This window comes from Bos indicus x Bos taurus, chromosome 21 (genome assembly GCF_003369695.1).
Source record: "Bos indicus x Bos taurus breed Angus x Brahman F1 hybrid chromosome 21, Bos_hybrid_MaternalHap_v2.0, whole genome shotgun sequence".
Taxonomy (NCBI): Eukaryota; Metazoa; Chordata; class Mammalia; order Artiodactyla; family Bovidae; genus Bos; species Bos indicus x Bos taurus.
Window position 1 is genome coordinate 66,624,966 of NC_040096.1, and position 27,922 is coordinate 66,652,887.

At 53.1% G+C, this 27,922-nt stretch overlaps 1 protein-coding gene across 9 annotated transcripts in view; it reads left to right on the forward strand.

The window, feature by feature from the left end:
- PPP2R5C (protein phosphatase 2 regulatory subunit B'gamma) overlaps window positions 1–27,922 on the forward strand; it is a 140,055-nt gene that overhangs the window by 102,313 nt on the left and 9,820 nt on the right. For 8 of the 9 annotated variants that reach the window (XM_027521338.1, XM_027521343.1, XM_027521335.1 and 5 more), the window contains 10 exons: window positions 2,727–2,837; window positions 3,783–3,875; window positions 3,963–4,093; window positions 8,705–8,764; window positions 10,489–10,597; window positions 12,154–12,207; window positions 18,287–18,457; window positions 19,780–19,907; window positions 22,466–22,567; window positions 24,117–24,189. In XM_027521338.1, the coding sequence (XP_027377139.1) occupies window positions 2,727–2,837; window positions 3,783–3,875; window positions 3,963–4,093; window positions 8,705–8,764; window positions 10,489–10,597; window positions 12,154–12,207; window positions 18,287–18,457; window positions 19,780–19,907; window positions 22,466–22,567; window positions 24,117–24,189 (1,032 nt within the window). The remainder of the gene's footprint in view (window positions 1–2,726; window positions 2,838–3,782; window positions 3,876–3,962; window positions 4,094–8,704; window positions 8,765–10,488; window positions 10,598–12,153; window positions 12,208–18,286; window positions 18,458–19,779; window positions 19,908–22,465; window positions 22,568–24,116; window positions 24,190–27,922) is intronic. The other variant, XM_027521340.1, reaches the window with a different exon arrangement.

Here is a 27,922-nt window from a genome sequence, read left to right on the forward strand (position 1 = left end):
ACAGTGACTAAATGCCATCATAGTGACAGTCAGATCACTGTTGGATTGAATAGTGGGTACTCTAAGCCTCAGCCAGGTATGCTTTTTTTTTTCAGCCATTGCCTTAACCACAATCTGTTGTATCTCCCTTTCCTGCTCCTCTGGTTATGGCTGTCACACCAAGTTTAACACTCAACCCCCGGCTCAGAACCTCACCATCCCCACCTATCCCCTGAGCGGGGCCTGTGCCTGCCGTCCTGCAGCCTGGCCTCTGCCCGGGTCACCACCCCTCCCGGGGGTGTCTGTGCTCTGGGGAATGTTGGGCTTCCCCGGATACCCCCTCTGAGGGGCGGCCATCTCCCCATGTGTCCCAGCCTCCAGCCCCTATCCGGGCAAGCTGACCCCTCCTCTCTCCCCTTTGACCTCTGTGGCCCCTGTGCTCCCTTCTAGGTGCCCTGCACCCCAACATCATGGGCCCACCAGCAAGTCTCCCAAAGAGGAAGGTGGAGTGTGTTCACAGACACCTCCCCTCCAGGGCTCCCAGCCCCAATCTCTGGGAGCCCCCCAACCAGTGGCTCTCAGGGAGAGGATTGGGAAGCCCGGCCCAGGAATGCCGCACCCCACGAAGGCCCCCGGCTCCGTTCTGATCCTGTCCTCTCACACCCCGCAGCCTGGGAGGGGGGGTGGCGGGCGGTGGTGACCATGCTTGTTTTGCTGCCCCCGCCCCACCCTTCAGGCCCAGAGGAGACGAGCTCGCCTCTCCTTAATGGGCGGGAACCTGGGGGCCAGGGACAGAGGACTTGCCCCTTCGACCTGGCCACGGCTGTCCCAGCATCTGCTCTGTGGTCACCTGTTGTTTGGGAGGCCTCTTCTGGGCCCTGTGCGCACACCCCGTCCACAGGTTCTGGAGCACCGCCCCTTTTTACTTTTATCTTAGGAAAGCGAGAGTGAAAGTCGCTCAGTCATGGCCGACTCTTTACGACCCCCTGCACTACACATGCGTGTCCTTGCATTTCTTGGAATTCTCTAGGTCAGGATACTGGAGTGGGTTGCCTTTCCCTTCTCCAGGGGATCTTCCCAACCCAGAGATGAAATCCAGGTCTCCTGCATTACAGATGCAGGATTCTTTACCAGCTGAGCCGCAAGAAGAGCATTACTCGTATTTTTAGTAAACTGTCGTAGTTGTTTCTGGCTTTCGGTTCCTTGTTCCAGCCATTCTTTGTTCCTCCTGTTCCTGGACCACCTGTGTGAGCTCCTCTCACACGACTTAGAGACCAGACTTTCGGTGTGGGGGCTTCTGGAGCCCGTGGTATGGGGAGTGACTGTGTTTGTTCATGGAAAATGGTGTTACAGAAAAACAGGACGAGCCAAAACAGGTGCCTTGGAGTTTTCGCTTGGTCTCTACAAGGCTGTTCTCTGAAGAGCCAGATTTGCTCTGAACTCCCTGCAGAGACCCTCTCTATTGCCGTGGAACGGGATTCTGCCTTGTAGGTTGGGGGGGTTTGATTCTGTGCATCTGGGCTGCAGGGACAGAGGGCTTCTTTTGATCCCTAGAGTCAAGCTCTGTTAACTGGCGTAGGTCGGCTCAAAGATTTTGGTGAGGTCACTGGTCACAGTTAAACCAATAGGTACGAGGGGACTTCCCTTGTGGGCCAGTGGTTAGGAATACACCGTGCAATGCCGGGGACGTGAGTTCAGTCCCGGGTTGGGGAACTATGGTCCCAGGTGCCCCGGAGCACCTGGAGAGCAAGTACCGCAACTGCTGAGCCTGTGCCCCGCAACTGGAGGGTCCGTGTGCCCCGAGAGAAGATCCCGAGCGCCACAGCCAAAACCCGACACAGCCAAACAAAACAGAAATTTTCTAGAAATAAACTGACTACAAAAGAAAAATAGGTTATGAACTGGTGACAGAGAAAAACTAAACTTTTATTTTATATCAGGAATCTGTCGTATACGTTGTGCTTTATCCTCATTAACCATGAGGACCCCTGTGCGCCCAGGAATGCTAGATTGTGTATAGAAAACATGTGTTGTAAAGCCCGCTGATGTTTATGAAGTTGGGATCAGTCAGAGCCTGGGCTGGGGGTATGTGGTGACGGACAGTGAAGGAGGAGAACAAAGCAGAGGGCAGAGAGTCTCTCGGGGGGATCGCCCGGACCCCAGAGGACTCGCCCGTCTGTGCGTCCTGTCCTGGCACAGGCCGGGCTGTCTGGCGAGAGGAGGCTATCCTCCTCTCCTTGCCAACACTACAGCCCTTTCTCTGGAAAGGCTCCTCTGGCCGCCCACCCGGAGACCACCGTGTCGTCACTGTGGCCTCTCTTGTCCCTGTCCCTGCGGAGGACTCCAGAAGGTGCACACGGCGTCCAGTGCAACATGACCTCTGCTTTTTCCTCCCCGTTTGCAGTTCTTGGATCTCCACAGTTTCCTTTGTGATCTCCGCTTTTCTCACTAGCACTCGGAACTCTCTCCATGTTCCGAAACAGGTGTCATCCCTGCCGGGTGGTATATATTGGTGCTGGCCGTCCAGAGGTCAGGCAGGGACCTCGGTGTAGGCTGTCACGGCCCTGGGTCCGGCTGCGGCGTTGACCCAGGCTCTCGAGACCCACGCCGCTTCCGAACACTGAGACTAAGACGAGCCAGATCGCCACAGGAGGCAGCTGCCATTAGAATGCCTTGAGATTGTTGTAGATGTTCTCTGGAAATTGTTTTAATATCCTGGTTATAATTATAAAATATGTGGGTTTTAGTTTGCAGTTAACATGTTTCGAACGTTACCACCTTCCTCCAACCCCACGGGAGCAGAATTTGACCCAGAGGAAGACGAGCCAACGTTAGAAGCAGCCTGGCCTCACCTGCAGGTACGGGGTCGCGGGTGCCCCAGAAGCAGAGGGGCGGGACACGGTGTTTTCTCCAGGACGGGAGCCCACGCCCAGCTGGTCCCGGGGCGGCGGGGGGAGGCCTCTGAGCTTTGGTGTCACAGCCCTGCAGACCTGCACATCCGAGAGCAGTGTTGTAGCAGAAGAAGGTTTTTGTTTGTTTGGACACGTTACAGAAACTACACAGCTACAGAACTGTCAGTATATTTTCAGTGGAAGTGACTGTCGAGCTGAGGTCGCGGGTCTTATGCAGACATTTTTCAGTCTTGGTCCTCAGACTTACTGTTGCCTGCGATGCATCCCAGGGCCCACCTGCTTGACGGATGCTGTTTTTCTGACACATTTGTGAAGAAAGAGGTGGATTGGGCAGGGCGCCAGCCCCATGAGCTAGATCGGGAGGTCTGGGTCGGCTGAAGGAGGGCAGTCGGGGAGCTAAACACCCTGGGAAGGAGCTCGATGGGGAGCAGACAGGAGGGGCCAGAGGCAGAGCACCCTGCCCTCAGTATCGTGTGTGACCGTGACAGCCTTCAGCCCATTCATGCGGGGGTCCCAGCTTCCTGTGCGTCCAGCCTTCCACCAGGACCCTGGGATGCCGGGACCTGCACATCCCACCTGGAGTCTGTTCCCAGCCAGGGTCGTGGCTCCTGTGCACTGTGGGCTCCAAGCAGGGGCGACCTCAGCCACGGGCGTCCCTGTGTAGATGCCACGGAAGAGTATAGCCTGTGGTTCTTATAAGTAAAGCAATTACCATCCTCAGTATAATTAAGCCACGTGCTTTGATACAGATTCTTTAGATACATGCCTGTGGGTTTTTTTAAGGTTAGTATTTGCAGACAGAGATTCAACTCATAGTATATTTTGAAATCTCCATTTAATGAAATACCATGTTATTTGACTCACTGTGGTTTTTTTTTTCTTTCCTCCTAGCTTGTTTATGAGTTTTTCTTAAGACTTTTAGAGTCTCCAGATTTCCAACCTAATATAGCGAAGAAATATATTGATCAGAAGTTTGTATTGCAGGTAAGGCCCAGATTAGCTGAAGCTACAGATTGCGTGATCTACGCAGAGAGCATTACCGTGTCACTGAGTGTCTTTTTCTCCTTGAAGCTTTTAGAGCTCTTTGACAGTGAAGATCCCCGCGAGAGAGATTTTCTCAAAACTACCCTTCACAGAATCTATGGAAAATTCTTAGGCTTAAGAGCTTACATCAGAAAACAGATAAATAATATATTTTATAGGTAAGTCCGTGCACGGTGGCCTTCCCCTCTTGCACGCCGATGGTCCCGTCACACTTAGCCTCACCGTTTTCCTTCAGAGGCTGAGGAGCAGGAGGGGCTGTTTGTGAGCAGCCGGCCTGTCGTGTGCAGCTGGGGGCCCATCTACACCTCTTGCCTCGGCGCTGGGCAGGGCCCCTTCGCTCTGCCTGCTCCCCTACCCCCCCACCCCCCACCCCATGGCTCGCACCCCAACCTGTGGTCCAGCTCTTATCAGCAGGCTGGGCACCCCAAGCCTGGCTCCCTCTGGACCCACCCAGAGCCGCACCAGCTCACGCTTCCCTGTGGATCTTGGTGGAAGGAGGAGGGTGGGGGGTGGCGCAGGGGCTCTTTGGAGGCGTCCTTGCTGGAAGCAGTGGGTGAGGCAGAGCAGCGACCAGGGCCTCCCCAGGCCTGCAGGTCCACGGGGGCCGGCTCGGCCCTGGTATGGTGGAGGAGGGCCGCGCCCCAGGGTTCAGGGAAGAGTGTCCCTCAAGTGTTCAGCTTGACCCCCTTCTCCCTTCGCACACTGGCCCACCTCCACCTCTGTGAACCTGGGTGCTAACACCCCTAGATCCGCCGACTCCTGCGCCAGCATGCTCCTCGGATGAGCAGATGTAGGTTCTGGGTGAGCCCCCGGTGCCCCGCACATCCTCCCGTTTTCCACCAGCCCTTCTCCTCACCTGCCCGGGCTCTGGAAACAGACCCACACCAGAAAGGCCCCAGCGTGGCGGGTGGTCTGGTCTCCTGGGAGGGCAGGCTGGTCTCACAGCTCCAGCTCCAGATTCCTGCCCGGCTCCTGGGGGCGCCCGATAAATGTCCGTGGACAAAACCCTTAGCATAGTTCCTTCTCTGCCCCTGGAAGCAGTAAGGGGCAGTTCAGCCCCAAGCCCCCGGCTCTGGGATGCCTCAGGTGGTGCTGAATCCCGGCGCTGACGGGCATCTGCTGTGAGGTTGGAAGGCCGGCGGGTTTTGTGGGACGGGGTGGCCTGGGGGCACCCGCACAGAGCACCCCAGTAGCCTGGCCGGGGCCTTTTTAGTGGCCGTGACCAAGCAGGGAAAGCAGAGGGGCTGAGACAGTGGGCGAGACACAGGGTCCTGTAGCCAAGACCAGCGGCCCTCTCTGGGAATTCCGCCCCAGGGCCGGCCTGCCCCAGCCGTCCCTCACCCCGCCCGCCCGCCTGCAGGTCGGCAGGGTCTGGCGCCCCCCACTTTATCTGCAGACTTGACAATGCAGTTTGGCGTCAGAGCTGTCCAGCTCACGAATGGCCTCCCTTCAGACTCCCTCCACGCTCCACATGGCCCATTTATATGGCGGAGCCCAGGCTGGACCCATGACTTAGAGGGGTGACGTCGTGTTTCCTAAATGTCATGTTCCTGTTCTGTCTTTGTTGGTGTAGTGTTTCCTTTTTAACAAGATCGTTCCTTGGCTGATGTGCTTATATATCAAAGCATAGCATCCCCTGTTTAATCAACAGCAAGCAGGTAGGATTTCAGTTCCGGTCTTTTAGACTAAAGTGGAGGAAGCTCTGCCTGAAGGTTCCTTCCCTGGGCAGGTGGGTTCTGTTCTGTGCAGAACCACCAGTCAGTGCTGCGTGCAGGGAGGAGAGGCTGCCTCGTACCTGAGGAACCGTGACCTCGGCCTGGAATGCCTGACCAGGTGGTTGTCCAGAAGTTTGTCACCCGGTACAGCTCAGCTCTCCCTGCGCGCTCGGTGCTGGGCATGTGGCCTTCTCCTCTTATCTTCAGTGATCCCGTCTGTAAGAACCGCCCCTGATGGGTGCGGTCAGAAGGGAGCTGGTTCTGTGGGCTCCGTGACCAGCCTGGTCTCCACCTTCGGCACCACCCGCTCCTCACTTCATGTGAGAAAGATGGAGAGGGTCCCCAGGAGCTGCACCCCGCTCGCTGCGCCCCACGTGGCGCAGCCGCGGCTTGTAAGACGGTCTCCGACGCGCTCGGCCCCGTCCCCGAGCTGCTGGTGCGAGGCCCCTACCTAGGCCTGTGCTTTCTCAAGTCTAGTCAGTGTCTTCACAGCTGAGTCAGGCACAGCCCGGCTGAGGGCTGGCAGCTCCGGGTGAGGGCTTGCACCCGTCTTGGTCACTGGTGGAGCCCGAAGGTTAGGTGGCAGGTAGAGCCGGGCCTCAGCCTCTGCTGCCAAGGCGCCCCTGCAGCCTTCTCGGAAGCTTCGGTCAGCCATCTGCTGGCCCTCGCGTCCCGTGACCCGCCCAGGCCCCAGGAACTCGAGGCAGAGGCCGCAGTGGCTGCCGGCGCCCCACAGGGCCTGGCCTCGGCCTGGGGCAAGCTGGCTTCTTCCCTTGGTATGGGTCAGAGCTACTCGGGGAGGTGAGCACAGCCCAGCTTCGAGGGGGACCAGCTTCCGCCTCCGTGTGAGGTGCAGAGCGCCTCACCCCTCATGAGAGGGGTGCATGGCATCCATTTGTGGGGGCCCTGTCCTTGACAGGTTTCAGTCCAGCGCGGGGGGAGTCCTGGCTCCTTTGTGTGGAAGGAGGAAGGAACGCCACAGCTCTGCTCCGCATGGACCCTTAGGGCTGCCTCCCATTTTGCACCCGCTTTCTTGCTCTCCTCTGGAAAAGAAGGAAGGGGGCTGTACTTGCTTTTTCTTTTCTGTGAAGTGAAGTGACGTCGCTCAGGCGTGTCCGACTCTTTGCGACCCCATGGACTGTAGCCTGCCAGGCTCCTCCATCCATGGGATTCTCCAGGCAGGAGTACTGGAGTGGGGTGCCATTTCCTTCTCCAGGGGATCTTCCCAACCCAGGGATCGAACCCGGGTCTCCCGCACTGCAGGCAGACTCTAACGTTTGAGCCACCAGGGAAACCTTCTGTTTCCTGTACCTGCTCCACATCTATCGAGTAATCCAAATTAAGAGTTTATCGATGAGAAGATAGTAAAGTTGATTTAGGAAAACAGAATGGCTGCCGGCTCCAGGCCACCCTTGTTTAAACGTCGGCGCTGGTGGCGCTGGGTCACAGGTGGCACCCAGGGGCCTGGCCGCCTCCAAGCGTCAGGAGCCAGAGCCAAGCTCTCAGGCTTCAGGAGCCTGGCCCTGCTGCTGCCTGCCCAGCCGCCCCGGTGGACACAGAGGAATAGAAACAGAAGTGGGCCAGCCGTGCTGGACAAAAATGTAACTTTGTACGTCTGAGCCGTTTTTAAGTATTTCTGGTAAAACAGGTGAAGCGAAGGGAGCCTTGAGTTCCATGAGCTGAAGCTCCTCCCCGTGTAGATGTCCGAGGAGGCTGGAGCTCCCTAGGGGCCAGCTTTCCAGCTCAGGGCAGGGCGGCAGGGCGGCGGGGCCGATGTGTCTGAGGCTGGCACGGCCTCCACACGCCACGCAGCCTTGCTGTCACCAGCCTGGCCACCACGATCCATCACGGGCACACCCCTGCCTCAGCTCCATGCTGCGACCACACCACTGTGCTCTGCTGCTCAGTGGTTGTCACCCGGGTCCCTGTGGGCTCAGCTCCGATCTGTCCAAGCTGGTGTCCAGGCCTCCGCGTGACTGCCTTGCCTGCCCATCACCCACCTCTGTTGTAGCCAAAGGGGTTACCTCCCTGCCTCACGACCCCATTTTTAAAAGATTGGTTCCAAAATCTAGAGACATGAGACCCGCTCCTCGGAAGCGTGTCACACTTTGTGTCCGACCTGGTCTTTACCTTAATGTCCCTATTCCATTTGTTTCAAATGATGACAATGAAAATTTTTATTCATTGCGAACTTATTTTTGGCCCGAAGCTGGCTCTAAACTGGTAGTGTTTGTCTGCTAGCCAGGAACGTTTTTCAAACACCAGCCCCCTCTGGCTTCAGGCAGAATTCGCTGCGTGTTCTGGGATAGGCTGACTCCAGGCGAGCCAAGTTGTGGGGCGGCAGTGGGTTGTTCCTGGGGGACCCTTGGAGAGAGAAGACGCTGTCCTGTTTCCTGTCCCTGGCCCCAGTAGACTCAGCAGTCGTGTCTCAGAGGCCAGGCTTGGCCCTCACACCAGGGACGTGTTGACAATAAGTCCTGGTCTGCTGCCTCAGGCTGACACAGGCGCTGGGAGCCCCAGGGACCACGCACGGGGCCCAAGGGAGCGGCTGCTCAGACGGGTTTCAGAAGATGGCAGTTGAAGCAACGTAGGAAAAGTGTGGGGTGTCAGGGAGGAGGTAAGGGAGCCAGCCCCAGTGGTAAGGAAGTAGCTTGTACCCTTTGCAGAGACCATGCTAAATATCGGAGGCTTTAAAATTGAGTCAGGTGTCAGCTTAGCTTGAGATGCAGCAAAAAAATAAAAGCAAACAGCAGGCTATTTGTTGTCACATCCGGGTGTTGAGATGCAGTGCTAACTGTAAACATCCTTCCCAATTTATGTTTGAAACTTTCAAAGTGAAATATTCGGGAGAAACGGGAGCGAGCCCTGCTCCCTGCCCCCTGAGTATTGCACACCCAGGCCTTGAGGAGTCTCTGATAACAGTTAGTGGTGCTTCTCGTTGCCTGGCTACATGGTTTTCTTCCTAAAAGCCTTGTTTTCTTCTTCAGAGCATTTTCATCTTTTCTAGCCATGATTTCAGCATTCTAATTCTAAATGACATCTTGCTTTTTCCAGATTTATTTATGAAACAGAGCATCACAATGGCATAGCAGAATTACTGGAAATATTGGGAAGGTAAGCTGTCTCTCTGTTAATTGGCAGTGAACAGCCTTTGGTGGGGTTTGTGCCAAAGCCATCCAGTTCACTGCGTTCAGCCGCCCCCCCAGAGCAGGGCAGAGCAGGCTGTCCTCTGAAGGAACTGGAATCAGCCTCACTGAGTGGCAGGGGCTGGTGAGCCCTCGGATCAGGACTGAGTGACGGGACTCTCCCATCGTATGGTTCCATATGTAGATTCTGTTCCATGTATATATACCTCGGTAGCATTACTATGGGAACCCATCTCAATTATTTCCTCAAGAGCAGTGCTAAAAATAGCTACATTAAGAAGGTTTATATCTGACACTTAGAAGAAGAATAGGTCATTTATTATACATTTGGGGTATTGAGTAAATACTAGTATTTCAAATTGCTTTGATTTTATAAATTTTTCATATGTATTCTTATAAACTAACATTTCAAAAATGTCACTGTCTTAATCCAAGTAGAGTTCTTGCTTCCTATCATTTTTTTTTAATCAACGACCAATAGGTCTTCTCCCAGGCCTCCTAACTCACTGATTCTCAAACAGCCTTCCTCAGGGTTCCACACTGAATAAGCTCGAAAGTGCTTTTTCCCCAACACCTCAGTTCACGTTAGAAGCTAAAGGTTCTGAGGAGTCCTGCGGGGAGGAAACTGTCCTCCTGTTCAGTCTAGTAACTCCCAAAGCTGTTAGAACACCGTTGCAGTGTTGTCATCTGGCGAACCGAGGCCCAGTCGTTCTGAAAACAACTTCCCTCGCCGTTTCAGATAAAATGTAAAGCTAACAACAGTCCTCGTGGCGAGCTCCTCTCTGACACGGTCCCGGGTTCTCTCTCAGCAGAGAGCAGTGAGCACGAGAGTGGGTGCCCTTGTTGTGCCTTACTTAACACTCGCGCCTCCTGTTTCCTTCCCTGTGAAATGGGAAGGTAATCGTGTTCATGTCTGAGATTGTTGCAAGGCTGAGGTGAGCCAAGTGACGTGTCCGGACAGCCCCCACACCACACACGAGGTCCTCTCCTGTCCCCTCGTTTGAATGCGCAAATCACCCCAGTGGTCACTTCGGACTGATCCTGCCTGAGTGCCCAGCGTGCCAGGCTCACAAACAAGGCACCAGTTGAGAAACTGCTGTAACACTTCTGCAGCTCTCAGCAACTTACCTGAGTGTAAAACGCCAAGTAGGTAACTACGCCCTCGATGTTGCAGATGAAAACTTCAGCTTGGAGGTTAAGAGCAGGGGATCCCCTTTCCCTGCAGAAGGGAACAGCTTTCTTGTTGATTTTTAAATGACCCCCACTCTGCACACGCAGACTGTTCTGCCAGCACTAGAATAAAGAGGCAGGATTTCTCTGGGGAAGTGAGTGAGAATTCCAGACGATGGTGGAGGCTGAAGGAAGGCGCTGGTGCCCACCCGAGCTGCCGGTCTCAGGGCCCTGCCTGGTGGAGGAGGTTTTGCCCCCAGAGGCTCCCACTACTCCGGGTAGCCACCTGTGAGCTCAGAATTTTTAAATCACCCTGCAGTTCCAAAGATAGAAATGACTGTGCTTCCTGAAAGGGACCTAACAGTCTTTTAATTTTTGCCACTATCCGCCCTCCTTTTTTCTGACACTCATAATTTGCTTGCTGGTTTTCATGGTGAACACAAAAACTAAAAAACGGCGAGATACGTTTTTTAACCTGGAATTTGTAAATATTCAAACTTTGAATAAATTCTGTTTTCACAGTATAATTAACGGATTTGCCTTACCACTAAAAGAAGAGCACAAGATTTTCTTATTGAAGGTGTTATTACCTTTGCACAAAGTGAAGTCTCTGAGCGTCTACCATCCGCAGGTGAGGGCTCCTCCCTCGACGGTCGGTGGGGCCTCGGGAGGGAGCGTGGCCGTCTCTGCTTGGACCTCAGTGAACTTGGGATGTTGAACCCCAGCCTTCAGCAGGGAGTGCTTTCTCTGTTACATCACATGTGGACTTGGGTATCAGGATTCCGATGATGAGTGAAAGGATAAGGGAGTAAAGGAGATTGCTTTTTAAGAATATCAGAAAATTCTCAAGAATGGAGAATTTCAAAATTGGTTGTCAGTATCGAAAAGGGAGCGGTTCACACAATGAAGGGGTCAAGGAAGACCTCTCGGAGGAAGACTTCCTGTGGCGGGATAGAAACCTCGCACCCCAAAGACGACACCGCTGTGTCTGCCCGCCAGTAAAGTGGCAGGACGACAGGTTGTTTGGGGACTTCCCCAGCGGTCCAGTGGTTAGGGCTCTGCACTTCCACCGTAGGGGTCACGGGTTTGATCCCCAGTCAGGGAACTAAGATTCCACAAGCCACATGGTGCAGCCAAAAGAATAAAAAAAGTATATATTTCCAAACAAAAAGTTGTTTGTTTTTTTTTTTTGAAGCTGTGGAGTTTTTATAACTTTGTAAACATCTGTTTACAATTACACTGAAAAACTAATCCATAAATGGTTTCTAACTGGTTGTTTGGCTGCATTTCCCCCAGGAAATTTGGATTTTCCTTCACACTTTTCTTCTAAGTTCCATGTAGACAGAAATAAGCCACACTGACGCGGCTCGGGAAGTTTCGGGTCCTTGTCTAGGTCTGAGAACCAGGAAACACCCCCCTGCATTCTGTGGGGCCTCCCTCGAGGAGTGTGCCTCATAGCATCAGAAAGTGTGTTCCTGGGTGGTAGTTGGTGGTTTAGTCACTAAATCGTGTCCAACTCTTTGTGACCCCATGGACTGTGGCCCTCCAGGCTCCTCTGTCCTTGGGATTCTCCAGGTAAGAACAGTGGAGTGGGTTGCCATTTCCTTCTCCAGGCGATCTTCCCAACCCAGGGATTGAACCTGTGTCTCCTGCATTACAGGTGGATTTTTTACCAGCGGAGCCACTGGGGAACCCAGCCATTCTAATAACACTGGCTTCCTGAGAAATCTTTTACTTAGAGTTTTTTCTCTGCTTCCTATTAACTGGTAACATCTTTACATCCAACCAATTTATTATCACGTTAGTTGTTCTGTATTAGAAATTAATAGTTTAGGGATTTAAGATGGAAACAGATTTTTTTTCCCCCAGCAGTTAGATTACTTGTTCATTACGGTGTCCAAAAGGCCACAGGGAAAGTCCTCACCAGCCCTGGGCTGACTTGGCAGTCTTGGTCTAAAAGACCGTCTCCTGGGTTGGTTTTTTTTTTTTTTTCAGCTTCCTGATGTTCCTTCTCCAGTTGACCTGTGTCGCACATCGGTCCTGGGTCCCTCCCTGAGAGTCCCTCCCGGGGTGGGAGGTGGGGGGCATGGGTCACGTCCAGGCCTGTCTCCCAGGGGAAGGTGTCTGGCGGTGATGCCGCGTTTCCTTGGTAACGTGCGGTGTTAACACTCTGTCTCTCTCGCGTAGCTGGCCTACTGCGTGGTGCAGTTTTTAGAGAAGGACAGCACCCTCACTGAGCCGGTAAGTACAGCCGCTCGCTCAGGGCCCTGCGGTGTGGTGTGCGCACTGCAGCTATCAGCCTTGCAGTCTGGCTCCTCCACCTTCACCACGACAGCCTCTCCCTCCTAAGTTACAGCACCGACGGACGCAGACCGATCTTATTCGTGTGTTACGAGCTTTCAAACTGTAGCAATTTTAATTACAAGTCCCCTTGCCAAAGTGACTCTTATGTAATAAGATGGCCACCTTATCCCGCATTGCCATTTACTCTGAGTGAACGGCACGGCTGCTGAATCGCGTGCGGTTTAATGCTTCCACATCGCTTGGTTTAACAGCACAGTTTACTGACTTCAGTCAGAGGAAGTGTAGTAAGGGTTCAAAATGCCTATACTAAAGAGCTTTTGCTGTTTTGAAAATTCTCCCAAGTTAGAGTGTAACTATTTTATGATCATTGTATCATAAATGAACGTTAGATTGCCACCGTCGGTGTTTAGATTTCCAGGTTTCTTGGCACTTTATCTTTATTAAAAATAAAAAGGCTGTTGTCACTTAGATTCACAAAGTTGGGTGTGTCAGGTGGCCGTTGAAGCGTTTGAATACACTTTTTTCACCAGCTTTATTGAGGTGTAATTCTGTGCCATGCAGCTCACCCACCTAACGTGTGTGGTTCAATGGTTTTTTGTATACTAGGTCATTAATTTCTTCAAATGTGGTAGAATATACCGTATAACAAGATTGTTATTTGAAGGTTACAGTTTTGTCGTTGTCCAGTCGCTATAGTCGTGTCTGACTCTGATCCCGTGGGCTGCAGCACACCAGGCTTCCCTGTCCACTCCCTCCTGGAGTTTGCCCAGGCTCGTGTCCTTTGAGTCGATAATGCTGTTGAGGGGCATTGATTCCATTCAGGATGTTGTGCAGCTGCCACCACCGTTTCTAAAACTTTGTCAGCGCCCCAGACAGAAGCTCTGTCTTCGTTAAGCAGGGTTGCCCCGTTTGCCCTCCACCCTCCCCGTGATAACCTCAGCTGTCCTCTCTGTCCTGAATTTGACTGCTCTAGATTCCGGATGTGAGTGGACTCGTCCAGGATTTGTCCTTCTGCAGCTGGCTTGTCTCAGTGTCATGTGCTCAGGGTTTGTGTGTGCTGCCGCGTGTGCCAGAACTTCACTCCTTGTCGGGACTGAGTAGTGTTCCGTTGCGTGGCTAGACCGCGTGTGGGTAGCACGCTCACCTGTCAGCGGAAACTCGCGTTGTTTCCATACTTCAGCTTTTGTGAACATCTGTGTGCAAACATTTCTTCGCGTCCCGGCTTTCAGTTCTTTTGTGTATAAACCAGGAAGTGGACGTGCTGAATCGTTTGGTAATTCTGTGGAGATGCTGTCCCGTTCTCCACGGCAGCCGCACCGTTCTGCATTCCCACCCGCAGCCACAGGACTCCAGCTGACCCACACCCTCGCAGACACTTGCTGTTCTCCGTTCTTTTTACTGTAACCCTTCTAGTGAGTGTGAAGGAGTATCTCATGGTTTTTTATTTGCATTTCCCCAATGACTAACGATGTTGGGCATCTTTACACATGTATATTAGCCATGTGTGTTTATTCTTTGGAGAAATCTCTTAAATTCATTGCCCATTTTTAATTGGGCTGGTTTACTGTTGAGTAACAGAGCAGGAAGTGTCAGGTGCCAGTTTAAAGGTTGGAACACGTTGAAAAATCACTACTGGAGTGAAAAGGTGACTGTCGTAATTCCTGACTCCTCCTTGTCCTTTAGTGGTCTTCCACAGTTTCCTTGTTGAAATTGTAATTTTTATAGTGAAAAAAAGAAATTCTTAATACTGTATCCTGAGTTAAACTGCTTCTGATCTCTCCTTTCTTTGTAAGCTTTTAAATTCCACATGTGGCCACCCCCCTTCACCCTAAAATTCAGGGAAAGCCCCTGGTCATACTGCTCAGCTTCTGCCTGCAGGGGGAACAGGAGCCCCCTGCTCTGCAGCCCCTCCCTGGTCTTCCTTGCACCTCTGCCTCAGCTCTGACCAACATTCTGGACGTCCACCTCCCAAACCAGGAGATGTACCAAATCTTACCAGACTTCCGTACCAAACACAAAAGTATTTACTGCAATTTAGGTTGAGGACGTGTTATTTTATCCTCCTACTAAACTGACGACATGTTTAGATAGGGAAAGAAAAATGAGATAGCACTAATAATAAAAAAGCCCTTTTTAATGTCTTTCTAGTGACACATCCTAATTCCTGTCTATATTTGCAATTCTTTTCCAAACTGTTATATGAAGAAATTTTAACGCGAACCCTGCTCTTTTCCTACTATTCCTACTTCAAAAATAAGAAGAGTGTGCAGTTTCCTTGTGTGATATTTCTTTGTGCATATTTCTCATGCTGTCTAGTGGCTAAAGAATTCACTGACTCTTACCTTACATTTTTATCATGGAATCAGGTTTTCTCACCAAGCCACCCCCTGCAGGTTCTGTCCACCTGCACACCCCCCACCCTGCCCCCCCCCACCACCATCTGTCAGAACCTGGTCCTAATCCTGCTCCAGCAAGACTCAGTCAATGCCTGCACCCCCTTCTCTCTCTCACCTGGAAGTAATATGGCTGCTGATAAAGCTTATGCATGTGTGCCTAGTCGCTCAGTCGTGTCCGACTCTTTGCAACCCCATGGCCTGCAGCCCACCAGGCTCCTCTGTCCATGGGTATTCTCCAGGCAAGAATACTGGAGTGGGTTTCCACGCCCTCCTTCAGGGGATCTTCCTGACCCAGGGGTCAAACCCAGGTCTCGTCTCCTGCATTGCAGGCAGATTATTTACCATCTAAGCCACCAGGGAAACCCAAGAATACTGGAGTGGTTAGCCTGTCCCTTTTCCAGAGGATCTTCCTGACTCAGGAAATCAAACCAGGGTTTCATGCATTGCAGGAGGATTCTTTAACAGCTGAACTGCCATATAAATTCCCACTAATAATAAGCTAATACAACTTTTCAGCAGTGAGAGCTTTTAACTGTAGTTGTCTGAAAGAAGGCAGGAGACAGACAGTGTCCTTCCTGGCTTCAGTGGGGTCCTTCTGTCTTAGATAGTAGATAGATAACACTGACTCGGCATGAGCCCAAAGCTACTTCAGGTCCCCCCACACGCAGTCCCCAGTATTTCCACCCAGAACCACTTCATTTCTTGATTTCCTATAGCACAAGTAATATAATAGCACCCTTGATTACAGAGTGCTATTAAAGATGTTAATGTAAAAAAAAAAAGTTTACAAATGTTCAGACCCTCGCCTCAGTAATTTCCTTCCTTTAGAATTCATGTGTTACGAAAATCCAAAGCCCATCTTGTCTGACTTCAGCATCAAAGGTATGTAGAGAGTTTGATGAAGGTGTAAGCCCTTGTGAAGGCACTGGGATGGGCACTCGGCCTGCGTCTCACGGTCCTGCACCCACGATGTACCCATTGGTGATCTGTAACTATTGTGTTGTTGTTTGTAAATTGTGTAGAGTGCCCAAAAGCCTTCTGGGCGTGTGGAACGTGTGCACTGTCGTTATAAGAGTCAGAGGCTCATCGTGGAAGTAAAATCAAGTTCCTTTTCCACCCACCTGTCCCTTGAAGCTGACCAAGTTTTGCCCCGTGGCCTTTCCCCCTGGTGTTCCAGGACAGGAGAGGGGTTTCCGGGATGCCGGGCTCACCAGCCACCACCACTGCCCCCCCACCAGCCTCCCCCTGGGAGCAGGCCGCCCGTTGGCTTCCCCAGGAGAACTCAGTCTTGAAGTGCGCCTGACAGCGAGAGCCATTGTTGGCTCAGATTAGCATTCCCTGAGCAGACTCCTGCTCCTGCAGAACATCCTCACCCTCAGAAGGAGCTGAACCAGTTGGGTATTGGTCAGAAGTCGTTCCAAACAGTGTGAAAAGTAAGCCCAGTATACAACTCTGATTCCAGAAATAAGACCTTTTCTAGAGACATTAGCCAGATAAATCAGTTGGGTTCTGTAGTTCACAGATCAGCATATTTCTCCTAGAAAAACTCCATTCTGTCAAATGACAAGGAATGGTGGGTTTGTGAAGTAATTGGCACCTGCTGAACCTTAAAAGTGATTCCAATACACAGAGTGGAGTGGGGGGCTCAAATGTCTACTAACATGATTTTGAGCAAAAAAGTAGGAAAATCATCAAATAATGCATTTTTTTAAAAATGATCCCTCTTAAAGACAGTTGTGTCTTAACTTCTTATGACAGACTTCAAAACTGGGGGCACTTTTTGAGTAAATTTGGAGTTTTATAAAGTGTAAGGACAGAGAAGGTTATCCAGGAGCCTGAAGGTCAGAAGCGTCCAGGCAGAGTTGTCCTCGGCAGACGCTGTTCCGAAGCTGCTCGCTTTGCCTGCGGTGCCGGCGCCCATGCTGGCAGCAGAGCTGGCGCGGTCTGCGGAGCCGGGGATGAGCAGCGAATGGAATCCCGGCCACGAGCAGCGATCCTCACCACAGTCCTGGCCCTGGCGGCCAGGAACAGCCGTGACGAGGGTAGATGGCTGCGTTAGGCGACAGGTCACCGTCGTTCAGTTACATAGGTCTTCGCTTAACAGACACGCGCATAATGTTTTGGAGAAGGAAATGGCAACCCACTCCAGTGTTCTTGCCTGGAGAATCCCAGGGACGGGGGAGCCTGGTGGGCTGCTGTCTATGGGGTTGCACAGAGTCGGACACGACTGAAGCGACTTAGCAGCAGCAGCAGCATAATGTTTGGCATCATTGTACCATTTTGGGCTTAAGGTAGCTAAATTCTTAGGGATACTACTAGTCTGCATTACCCATCAGATATTTTGGGTGAACAGCCTCTACTGGTAGGAAGTTTGGGAAATGTAGGAACACGATGAAGAAAGGCTGCCCAGCAGGGACTTTGCCTGTGTCACGGGCAAGGAACCTAGCGGCCAGCACTCACCAGCCAGGCCGCTGCCACCCCACCAGGCACGCCTCACGGGGAACGGCTGCACAGACCTGCACTGGGGCCCTGGCCCGGGCCAGGCTCACCCCCGCACTGCAGCCAGCGCTCCACAGGCGCTTGTGTGGATTTGGTAATAACGTCCTCTCAGCAGTCCCAAGGCGAGGCTTGTCGTTCCCCTTGGTACTTAAGGAGAGCTCCGGGACACTGAGGGGCTGGTACCAGCCCGTGGCCACGCAGAGGGCTTGCCAGCAGCCTCAGTACTTCACAGCATTTCACATCTCTCTTTCTGATGTGTTTTAACACATTGAAAACACTGTACACAGCTATGTATGTATATGTGTGTTCAGTCGCTGAGTTGTGTCTGACTCTTTGCAACCCCATGGAGCCCGCCAAGCTCCTCTGTCCATGGGATTTTTCAGGCAAGAAGACTGGAGTAGGTTGCCATTTCCTCCTTCAACAGATATTCTCGACCCAGGGTTCCGATCCATATCTCCTGCCTTGCAGGTGGATTCTTTACCACATAAGCCACCTGTGTATGTATGTGTGTAAATACATATGACGAGTCAGTTGATTTGAGAGAGAAATGGATTGTGCCTATGTATGTGTGTCTCCACCCTAAGACATTTATACAAATTCATATGCTCTACATTTCTCAATTGGTCTTATTTTCTCTAAACTCACCTAACTGCATATCTTTTTTTTTTTTTTTTAATTTAAAGATCTGACTCTTACTGAGAGGGTGGTTAAACAGAGTAGGTCACATAAATTAAAACTGTGATTCTAAAGTATGTAAGATTAGGTCTGGCTCATGGTTCAGATTGTAAAGAATCTGCCTGCCGTGCAGGAGACCCGGGTTCAATCCCTGGGTCAGGAAGATCCCCTGGAGAAGGGCATGGTAACCCCCAATTCCAATATTCTTGCCTGGAGAATCCCAAGGACAGAGGAGCCTGGCGGGCACCAGTCCATGGGGTTGCAAAGAGTCAGTTACAGCTGAGCGACTAACACCTTGAACACTAATTATAAAAGCCCACGTTCTCAACCACTGAATCACTGTTCCTTCTTACAAGGGAGAAAGCACCACCTCATCTGTGGCTTCTCAGAGGGGACCCCTGAGCAGGGGAGCAGGCCGTGACCCCCGTGTGTTCTCTCTTCTGTAGGTGGTAATGGCACTTCTCAAGTACTGGCCAAAGACCCACAGTCCAAAAGAAGTCATGTTCCTGAACGAATTGGAAGAGATTCTGGATGTCATTGAGCCGTCAGAGTTCGTGAAGATCATGGAGCCTCTTTTCCGGCAGCTGGCCAAGTGCGTCTCCAGCCCTCACTTCCAGGTAGGGCGCCGCAGAGAGCGGCCTCGAGTCGTCCCCTCAGGAGCTGGTGGGTCCCGGGGCATCGCTGGTGGTGTTCTTGCCCTTCAGGTAATCTGAAGGTGACAATCAGGCTTTCGCCTCAGCTGTAACACGTTGAGGCTTCGGGTCTATGAAATAAGCCTCCAGTGCCTCGTCCCGCCCTGCCACTAAAGACACGCTTCTCAGTAAGAGTGATTAACGGCAGCTTCTCTGTAAGCCGCCTCTGTCTCTGCGTTCCCTGGGCTGCCAGACACACACAGCCTTACTGTCCACAGCTGAGATCTCAGTATTTACAGAGAATGTGCAGCTGTTTGGCTTCCACTCCCTCCCTCCATAAGCACTCCACTTCTGACACATGAGTTTTAGGAAACAGTCGTGGTTCTGATTTCCATCCCTTCCACGTCCCTGCGAGGGGGCCGCAGCCATGCCACGCCTCTCCCGATTCGCCCTCATACCCTCCCAGCCCCCGTCAGAGGTCATCCCGGTGGCTCTTCCAGCCTTTCTGCCTCCTTTTGACACACTGGGCACCCCATCGTTTTGTATCGAGACGGTATTTATGGTGAAGTCTTTGTGAACAAGGTAGAAACGTAAGCACCAAAGGAGCAGAACCTCACAGTCTCCAGGGAGTCACGATCTGGCCGGAGAGGGCGGTGTGGCTGCTCCGTCCTGCCAGCGGGTTCAGAGCTGGCCCGCGTCCCCCACCCTGCTGTCCCCAGCCGGCCACCCTGCAGCCATCTCACGCCCCCTCCCGCCGGCCCTCGGCAGGGACGGGCCCCGCCACCACCGGTTTTGAGCAGAAGCCACATTTCCGTGCGCACACGGGCTCCCCTGCCTCCCCTGCTGCCGTTCACCACGCACTGTAGCGCTAACACGTCAGACCACTCGGCGTCACGGGTTCACCCCACAGAGCGCGAGCTCCCCGACGGCGACGGCTTCTGCCTGCAGGCCTCCCCGCAGGATCCTCAGGGCCGGACGGTGCCTCCCCAGGGGGAGACGTCCTCCCCAGGGGGAGACGCCCGTAGAGGGTGCTGGGCAGCTGATGGTTAAGGAGGGCGACCTCATGTGATTTGTGGCCTCAGCACCTGGCCCGTGTCCCACAGCAGTGTTGATCCAACTCATGGAAGGCTGAGTGACCGTGATCTTGAGGGACATGGAGTCATCCGCCTCTTTGTTGAAGGCGCCTCAGGGTTACAGTCTAGAGCACTCTCATTTGCAGAAGGGATACTACCCTTCCCGTCCAGTAGAGTCCGCTCTCCCACCTGTGTGCGTACCGCCGATGAGCGCCGCGCCCTTCTGCCTTGCAGGTGGCGGAGCGGGCGCTGTACTACTGGAACAACGAGTACATCATGAGCCTGATCAGCGACAACGCGGCCAAGATCCTGCCCATCATGTTCCCGTCCCTGTACCGCAACTCCAAGACCCACTGGAACAAGTGAGCGCCCGCCGCCCGCCTTTCTTTTACCCCTTTCTAATTAACCTGTTTGTTTTTTTTTTAGTTCAAGTAGCTTTTATTTTTTGACTGCACTGGATCTTTGTTGCTGCGTACAGGCTTTTCTCTCGTTGGGGCTAGCAGGGGCTCCTCCCTAGGTGCGTGCATGGGCTTCTCACTGCAGCGTCTCTCTTGTTGCGGAGCACGGGCTCTAGATGTGCGGGCTCAGGAGTCGTGGCACACGGGCTTGGTTGCTCCACCGCATGTAGGGTCTTCCCGGACCCGGGATCACACGTGCCCCACGTGCCCTGCATAGGCCAGCGGATTCTCAACTACAGGACCACCAAGCAAGTCCTGCGCTGGCCATTTTTAAGTTTTGTGTACAGTATTTTGCTGATACTTGAAACCAATTACTATTGAATCCAAGTCTCAGTATCAGTTAAAAAAATTAGATGCCGATTTCTCCGTGGGCTGTGACCAAGCAGAAGCGTGGACTGCATCTCGCCCTTTCGTTGACATCCTGTGCCCAAGTCGGGCCCACGTAGGAGGACACAGTACCTCCCTGCCCAGCCCCGTCTTGTCCCCGGGCGGGTCAGGAGGTGCATCTTCCAGGCCTCCTCTGAAGTTCCCTCCAGAGGAGTTGAAGGTCATCACAGCCTTGGGCTCAGTCCCCGCTGGAGCACAGAGGCCACCCCTCCCATGGGGGCCCCCGGAGCCCTACTGACACTCGCCCTAGTGAGCCCCTCTGTGCCCGCTGCCCAGGCAGCCAGAGAGAAGGGGCGAGTAACCTAAACGCTACCTCGGAGTCTCTGACACCTGACTGTCCGTGCTGCTCTGCCCCCTCCTCTCACTTGACACAGGTGAGCAGACTGACGCTCGCAGCGGTCGTCTGCTAAGACTGCAAACCACGCTACCCTCCGGGCTGCCCTGGTACCCTCGTTGTGCTCATAAATAAGGAGTCAGGCTTCCGCGTCGTCCACGTTCTGCCCTTTCTGTGTTATAATCAGTGAATCCACATTTAAAGCAGGAGGGACAGAGCCCTGATATCCAGTCCCGCCCTCCTGTTTGTGGGGGGACGGCGGGGTGGGACGCGGCCCGGCCCGCCGCCGGGAGCTGGTGGGCCGCTCTGTCCGCGGGGTCTGCCGTCACCCCTTCTGCTGTTCTGGCTCACAGACTTGCCCTGCTGCCCACTGGGTCTCTCAGCCACAGCCTCCTCATCTGAAAAGTAGAGAAGATCTTGGCACTAGGACTTCCCTGGCAGTCCAGTGGTTAGGATTCCTCACTGTTACTGCCAAGGGTCCCCCAAGTCCAGGATCTAAAGTCCCACAAGCCACTTGGCTCAACCAAAGAAAAAAAAAGGAGTAAATGTTGGCACCCACTGTTCAGAGGTGATCGGTCGACCAAGATAACGTCAGGCCACATGCAGCGTGTTGCCCTGTGGTGCCCTCCACCCTGCTGTGGAGGTTGGTTGGGACGGAGTGAGTGTGCATCGGTGTAAAGCTCCTGGCGCCTGTCTGCACTCAGTGCGCTTCTGCAGCAGCCCCTCAGCCGCAGGTCTGGCTGTGGTTCCGACGGCCGGGGTAGGAGAGACGCAGCCGTGGCGGTGGGAATAGTGGCCTGGCGGTCAGTGTTCACGTGTCGCTTTCAACAAGCTTTCCTGCGTGACGTTCCTCTTCTGTTGAGCTCAGCAGGTGCTAACCAAGCCCTCGAGCTAAGCCCCAGCTCCTGCGTGTGGTGCAGAGCGCTGCAAAGGCCGGCAGTGACGGCTTATGTCCCTGCCCCCTGCAAAGACAGGCGTGTCCTGTTAGATGTTTGCTAAACAGGGTCTGGTTTTATTATAGTGAATTAAATACCAGTTAAGACTTGCGAGTCGAGTTTTTGGTTGTTGCTCCCAATTCTGTGGGTTGACCAGGCTCCGAGGGGCAGTCCTCTGCCCGAATCACGGGGTGGGGGTGGGGGGGTCCCTCACGTGGCTGCAGCTGATGACAGGTGAGACCGGAGTCCTCCTGAGGCCCTGCCGGGAGGGGGACAGCTGGGCCCTCCCCCTCCTGGTGTCAGCGCCTGAGACCTGAGCTGGATTAAGCTGATCGGTAGCAGTTTCGTTTAACACTCTCCTAAGCTGTGCTCTGGCAGTGTCAACATTAGTTTTTTGTCCTTAGTAAGATTGAAAGGAAGCTGACGTCTACAGGAAGTAAAACGGTTCCATTATTCTCTGTATGACTAACCTTGCCTTAACTGTACCTGTTCAAGGTTCAGCGTTTCTTATTCGACTTCCAAGTAATGATGCGGCTTTTGGCTGCCATTAGCAAGGTCGGTGAGCCAGAAGGCCCAGGCGCTGAGAGGAGAGGCGTGGTGAAGCAGGGCTGCCTCTGAGAAAACCAGCAAGGAGTCAAAAAGTCACAGGCTTTTAACTCTGAAGCTTAGGAGACTTGTGGGACTATTGAAATACGCTGCCAGGCTGGGAGAGGAAGGAGTGTGTGGTGGGGGAGGGGAGGGAGAGGGATCCAAAAAGATGAATAAGATGAAGCATCCTGAGTTTGAACACGAAGCTCTCGTTGCAGGACAATACATGGCTTGATATACAACGCACTGAAGCTCTTCATGGAGATGAACCAAAAACTGTTTGATGACTGCACCCAGCAGTTTAAAGCAGAGAAACTGAAGTAAGTTGCTCTTTTCAACAGTTACTCTTTCAAGGATTTTTTTCCCCTTGATCCTGAATAAACCTCTGCCACTAGTTTGTCCTAAAAAGTTATTCTTCACTTCAAAGCAAAGTCTGCCCTGTTGTACTGGAAAGCAAATTAAATCTTTGTGATGAAAACGTATTTTCTAAGTTAGCTATTCTCTGGCGCCTCCGTGGTAGCTAGGACTGAACGCTTCCATTCCCGAGGGCCCAGGTTCAGTCTCGGGGAAGTGAGATCCCACAAGCCTCACAGCCCGCCCCTCCGCAAAAAAACAGACCTTAGCTATTCCTTCCCTTATTCTACCAGTTCAGTCATCTTTGCAAAAAGTACATGTAATAATCAAGAATTTAACTTTCAAAATCTTTACATTTCTCAGGGGACACTTAAAAACAGGAATGTGTAGTGATTTTTCATGGTCATCAGGCAGGAATTTAGATTCTATCCTGTAAGTTTTGTGTAAGAAAGCCGGAACTTCATCCAGCGTAGCTTTATTGTTCTGACTTGTTGATCTCCATAAATTCGGGCATTCTCTCTAGAGTCTGGTGCCTGAGTCCCTCACAAAATCAGGACCCTGCTCTCGTGCCCTGAGGATGCCAGAGCCCACACCTGCACAGGGACACGCTCAATGAGGCCGTCCCCGAGCGGTGCTGGGAACGGCGTGCTGTATCCATTATTAGAATCACACAGCCATGTTCGTTCCTCAGTGTGTGTCTACCTGTATGCCAGGCCCTGCTGTGAATAAGACAAACAAAAACCCTTGCCCTTCTGGAGTTTCTGCCCTGGGCGGTGCAGAAAGAGAAAGATAGCAAAACATCAACGAGTGTGTGAGAGGCGGTAACAAAGGGAGCAGCAGGAGGAGGGCGCGGGGAGCTGGCCGTGGTGTCCTCAGGCCTCAGGCTGCCTGGCTCCCCTCCTGCCTCGGGTGGACGTGTGTCCAGGGCTGAAGTGCGTGACCCCCGGGGCCTGTCTGATGGTGCATCAATGTCCATGGGACATCGCATCCCTAAAAGGGACCTGATTCATCAGGCCGCACGGTTTCTAGATTTAGAGAGTCGGTCCCGTGATGAGTAATTTCCTGAAGGTCCTGTGCCTCGCGGGTGCAGACCTGCATGCTGTGCCTCTGTGAGGACGTCCTCACTTGGCTCCTCCACGCTGGGGTGCGGTCTCACTCTTCACGGGTGTAGAGACTTCTCCTCGAAGCCGTGAGCATCCTGTGACAGCGCAACAGAGCCAGGGGAGGAAGGAGGCGTGGAGGTGCTGGCACAGACGTTCCTAAGAGCTGAAATTCTTAGACGGGTTAAGGTTTTGGTGTGTTTGTAATTTTAGCTCTTTCTCCTCTAAGCCCAGTTTTGTTTTTCTCCCCCATTGCATGCCTCGTGGTCACCACTGTGACGTACGTGAGATAAGACCAGACGGTGACAAAGGGGAAGTGAGGGGTCGTGTTGCCGGCCATGGCCCCCCCTCCACTTAACGCTCTCTTGAATTTGATCTGTTTCTCTAACGCCAACGACCTTTTACTATTTTTCAGAGAGAAGCTAAAAATGAAAGAACGAGAAGAAGCGTGGGTTAAAATAGAAAACCTAGCCAAAGCAAACCCCCAGGTACTAAAAAAGAGAGTGACGTGAAAACGTCTAGGGTGTGACTTGAGTATTTTTGTGAGATAGGAGTGTGGCTTCATCGTGGGAGGGAGACAGATCCACTTCACTAACATTGTGTATGAAACTGTCTGCAATAAAAATACTTTTCAACTTTCGTATAAGTACTTATTTTGCCCCACCAAGTTTTTACCACAGGATTGGCGTTTTTATTTATTATTATTATTATGCTTTTTAAATAAGATACAGACCTTTCGAATATACTGTGGTAAAAAGAAAGCCAGGATACAACCTCTGTTCTGGGCCCAGATTACAGCTTGCTTTTCTCTCTCCGATATCATAGATGCTGTAGTTGAAACAGTACTTTCTTTTCTTTTTAATATCAAACTAATTCTACAGGGAAAAAAAATAAAAACTGGATTTGAAATAGGTGAAGTATGAAGTCAGTGACCTGTCTCCTAAAATGAGGTTTCTACAGGCCTGAGCCTTTCTCACTAACAGTGGACTGGCTTCTGTCATCTTAGCAACTAACCCTTTTCTCCCGTCCCGGCGCGCCCTGGCCAGTGGGCCCAGCGGGCGTGTCTTCTGGAAGAAGTGTCTTCTGAAGCGGTGTCCCCTGTAGAGGTGAGCCAGCTGACACCCCCCCAGACGGCCGGAGTCGGGGGCCGGAGCTGGGGCTGCTGGGGTCGTGTCCTCTGGTCGGGGGATTGGAGCAGGTCCCGGCAGGCGTTCTTCCCGGTGCTGAGTGTCCATCTGACCGTCCCTGAAGGCCCTTTCTGTGAGTCTCTGCCGCCCCTGAGAATTCTCAGGGCTGTGCTCAGCTCCCCAGAAAAGGAAAGACTTTTGTTTTCTGAGGATAACTGCTCCAGCTACCCACTAAGGTCCTGAAAGGTTCTATGAGGTGAAGCAGATGACACGCAGCCTATTTATCGCCTTTGGTGAGAAGTGTGCACAGGTCATCGTGATCTCAGGTGTTCGGTGGGGTCTCGATTAATAAAAAGTGACACGTGAATCAAAGTTGAAAATACGTCCTTCACCTTCGTAACAACATGCTGATTTGTTATTCCTGTCTGTATGCCACGCTCTTATGCAGAAGTACTGTTTCCAGATTACTGTGAAACAGTGCGGTAGTTATTGAGGCAGGTGGCTATGGGCGTATACTTTTAAGAACAGAATCTGTGCTGAACGTGAGGTTAAAATACGGCTGACGTTTGTCGTAAAGCCCTGCGTCTGGGGTGTGTTGGTGGACAGGCCGGGCCTCACGAGGCACCCGGCTGCCTTGCTCTGTTCTGACAGCTCACGTGCCGAGGTCAGACGGGGCGGAGGGTCCCAGTCAAGGTCATCAGGGCCCCCGTCACGCACGCCCTTGGAAAACAGGTGAAATGTGTACAAATCAGAGGGTCTGATTTTATTTGTTTTACCTGGAAAACAGGAATAAAACCCCATGGGAGATCCCGCTAACATATATATATGTATCGTCCTCATTCCCATTTCTGAACCTTTCCTGAATGTTCATCCATCGCGTTTTCCCTCCTTCGGCTGCTCTGTCTCCCGGCGTCTCGCGGGGTGGGCTCTGCTGGGGTCCGCCTCGTTTGTGCTGCGGAGCCCCGGGCTGAGCACCGCCCCGTCCCTCATCTGTGCCTGAGAACCACCTCCACCTCCACCTCGGCCCGTCCCATCCACACACTGCAGTCCACCGCTCCCTGTCGGAAAATACTTCATGGGCTAGTGTCTCAGAGCTGGAAATCAGGGCCTTGGTGCTCACTGTTCATTCTCGAGAGAGAGAGAAAATCTTTTCTAAATTCTAATCCTGCTTGCCATTTATGACAACCAAAAACAGTAAATAATTTTGTGGGTAATAGAGTTTGCTTTCTATCTCTGTAACGAAAGTAGGTAGTTGGGTGGTTGCAGCCTCACGCTCCATCTCGAACCTGCCATCTGAGAAGTGGTTCACCAGTTTCCTCATTTAAGGCAGCCCCCAGCCCCTCCCTCTGTTCGCGGGGGGGACCCTAGCAGTCTGCCTGGTGCTGAGCCTTGGATTTGCCCAAGCCGGGTCTCATCCGCCCTGAGACGTGGCCGCAGGTCCCCGCGTAGGCCGCTGGATTCAGAAAGCGGTGGTCCTTCAGGATTCGGGTTGTCTTAGCAGTTGTGGTGGCTTGCGTTGGGGTGTTTTTAACGTCAGACGTAATTCAGTTTAGTAAAGTCGTGAAATACGGAAGGTTTCTAACGTGAATGTGTTTTTCTCAATCCACCAAGAAGCCACACAGCGGTTTAATGCTCATCTCCCTTCTGCGGGCATCTCGTGACATGCAGTCCAGGCGCACCTCTGTGATTTTCAGATGCGGCTGTGGCTCAGCGTTCTGTCCGTTAGCAGCGAGAGGACAATGTGTGGCAGGCCCGGGGCACAGAGCCTGGCTGCCTGCCTCTCCTGTGCGAGACGAGCCTCTGGGCATGTGCGTTCCCTCTCCCACCTGTTGAAAACATCAGCCTCGGCAGGTGGGGGAAGGTTTTTATTCCTGGTGAGACTCCTCTGCCCACGCCCCTCCCCGCCCCGAGCCTGCTGGTGACACTGACTTCCTGCAGACATCACCTAGCATCCTTGTGCGAACTTCTCTTTGCCCCAAGCCCCCCAGGGGCTCAGAGTCCCCCCCGCTGCTCTCGGCACAGCCGTTCATCCGTGGGTTCTGTGTGGAGCACTGATTTTCTCCTGGCATGGCCAAAAGCTGAAATACTGGTTCAAACCCCACGCACCACCTCCTGGGCACTGCACTATCTGCCCTGCCCAGCCTGAGTCCTGCTGGGACAAGTCACGTGAGGCCCCCAGCTCCCTGTGCCAAGCAGGCCCCCTCCTCTCTCAGCTGATGGTGCCAACTGCATGTCCTAGGATACACAGATGAGAATGAGGCAGGGCCCGGGTGTCAAGGATGGGAGCCAGGTGGGAACAGGGAGAACCCAGACTGTCAGATGATACAAACATGGGGGATGATGCTGGCGAGAGTCTGGTCGTGCCTTTAGAGAGGGACACGTAAAGGAGGACTGGGGATAGGGTGGGCACAGCCGGGTGTCCCCACGCCCCCAGGACTTAAGAGCGTTGGGCTGCCTGCAGATGGAGCCAACACGTCTCAACTCAGCTGGGAGGTGCTTCAGGGGCCGGGGGTCAGGACGAATGGGGCCACTAAGGAGACCGAGCTGCTTGTGGATGGAGTGTCGTCACGGGGCAGGAGTAGGCGTGGTCAGAGTCGGGGCCGAAGCTGGAGAGGGAGCAGGACCCATGGGTTTGATCCCCTCCGCTGTGCGGGCGTCGTCCCGGCTCACCTGTGTTCAGAAAGCTCATTGGGGTGCTCTGGGGCGCCTGTGGAGACGCTGCTGCTGGCCAGGGCGGGTGGGGGCGCTGAAGGGCCTGGGCACCTTCAGTGGAAGAATCGGACTCAAGGATGTGGCTCCTGCAAGGGGGCTGAGGGCGGGAGTCTGCAAGACCCTCGGGGGCTGTGAGGGGAGACAGTTGTGTCATGCAGGCTGTGGCAGAGGAGAGAGGAGCTGGGCTGGCTGGCGCCCCAGGCCCGGGAGGGGGCGGCTTCAGGGCCGACGGTGGTCAGCGCATGGTCACAAGGTCACCCACAGCCTGGTGCCCCGCGTCCCGTCAGAGAGGCGAGACCCAGGCCTGAGGCATCAGGAGGAGAAGGGCCCCCCCGAGAGCTGAGCGGTTCTCCTGGGTGCTTGCCCGGTGGGAGGGAGGGGC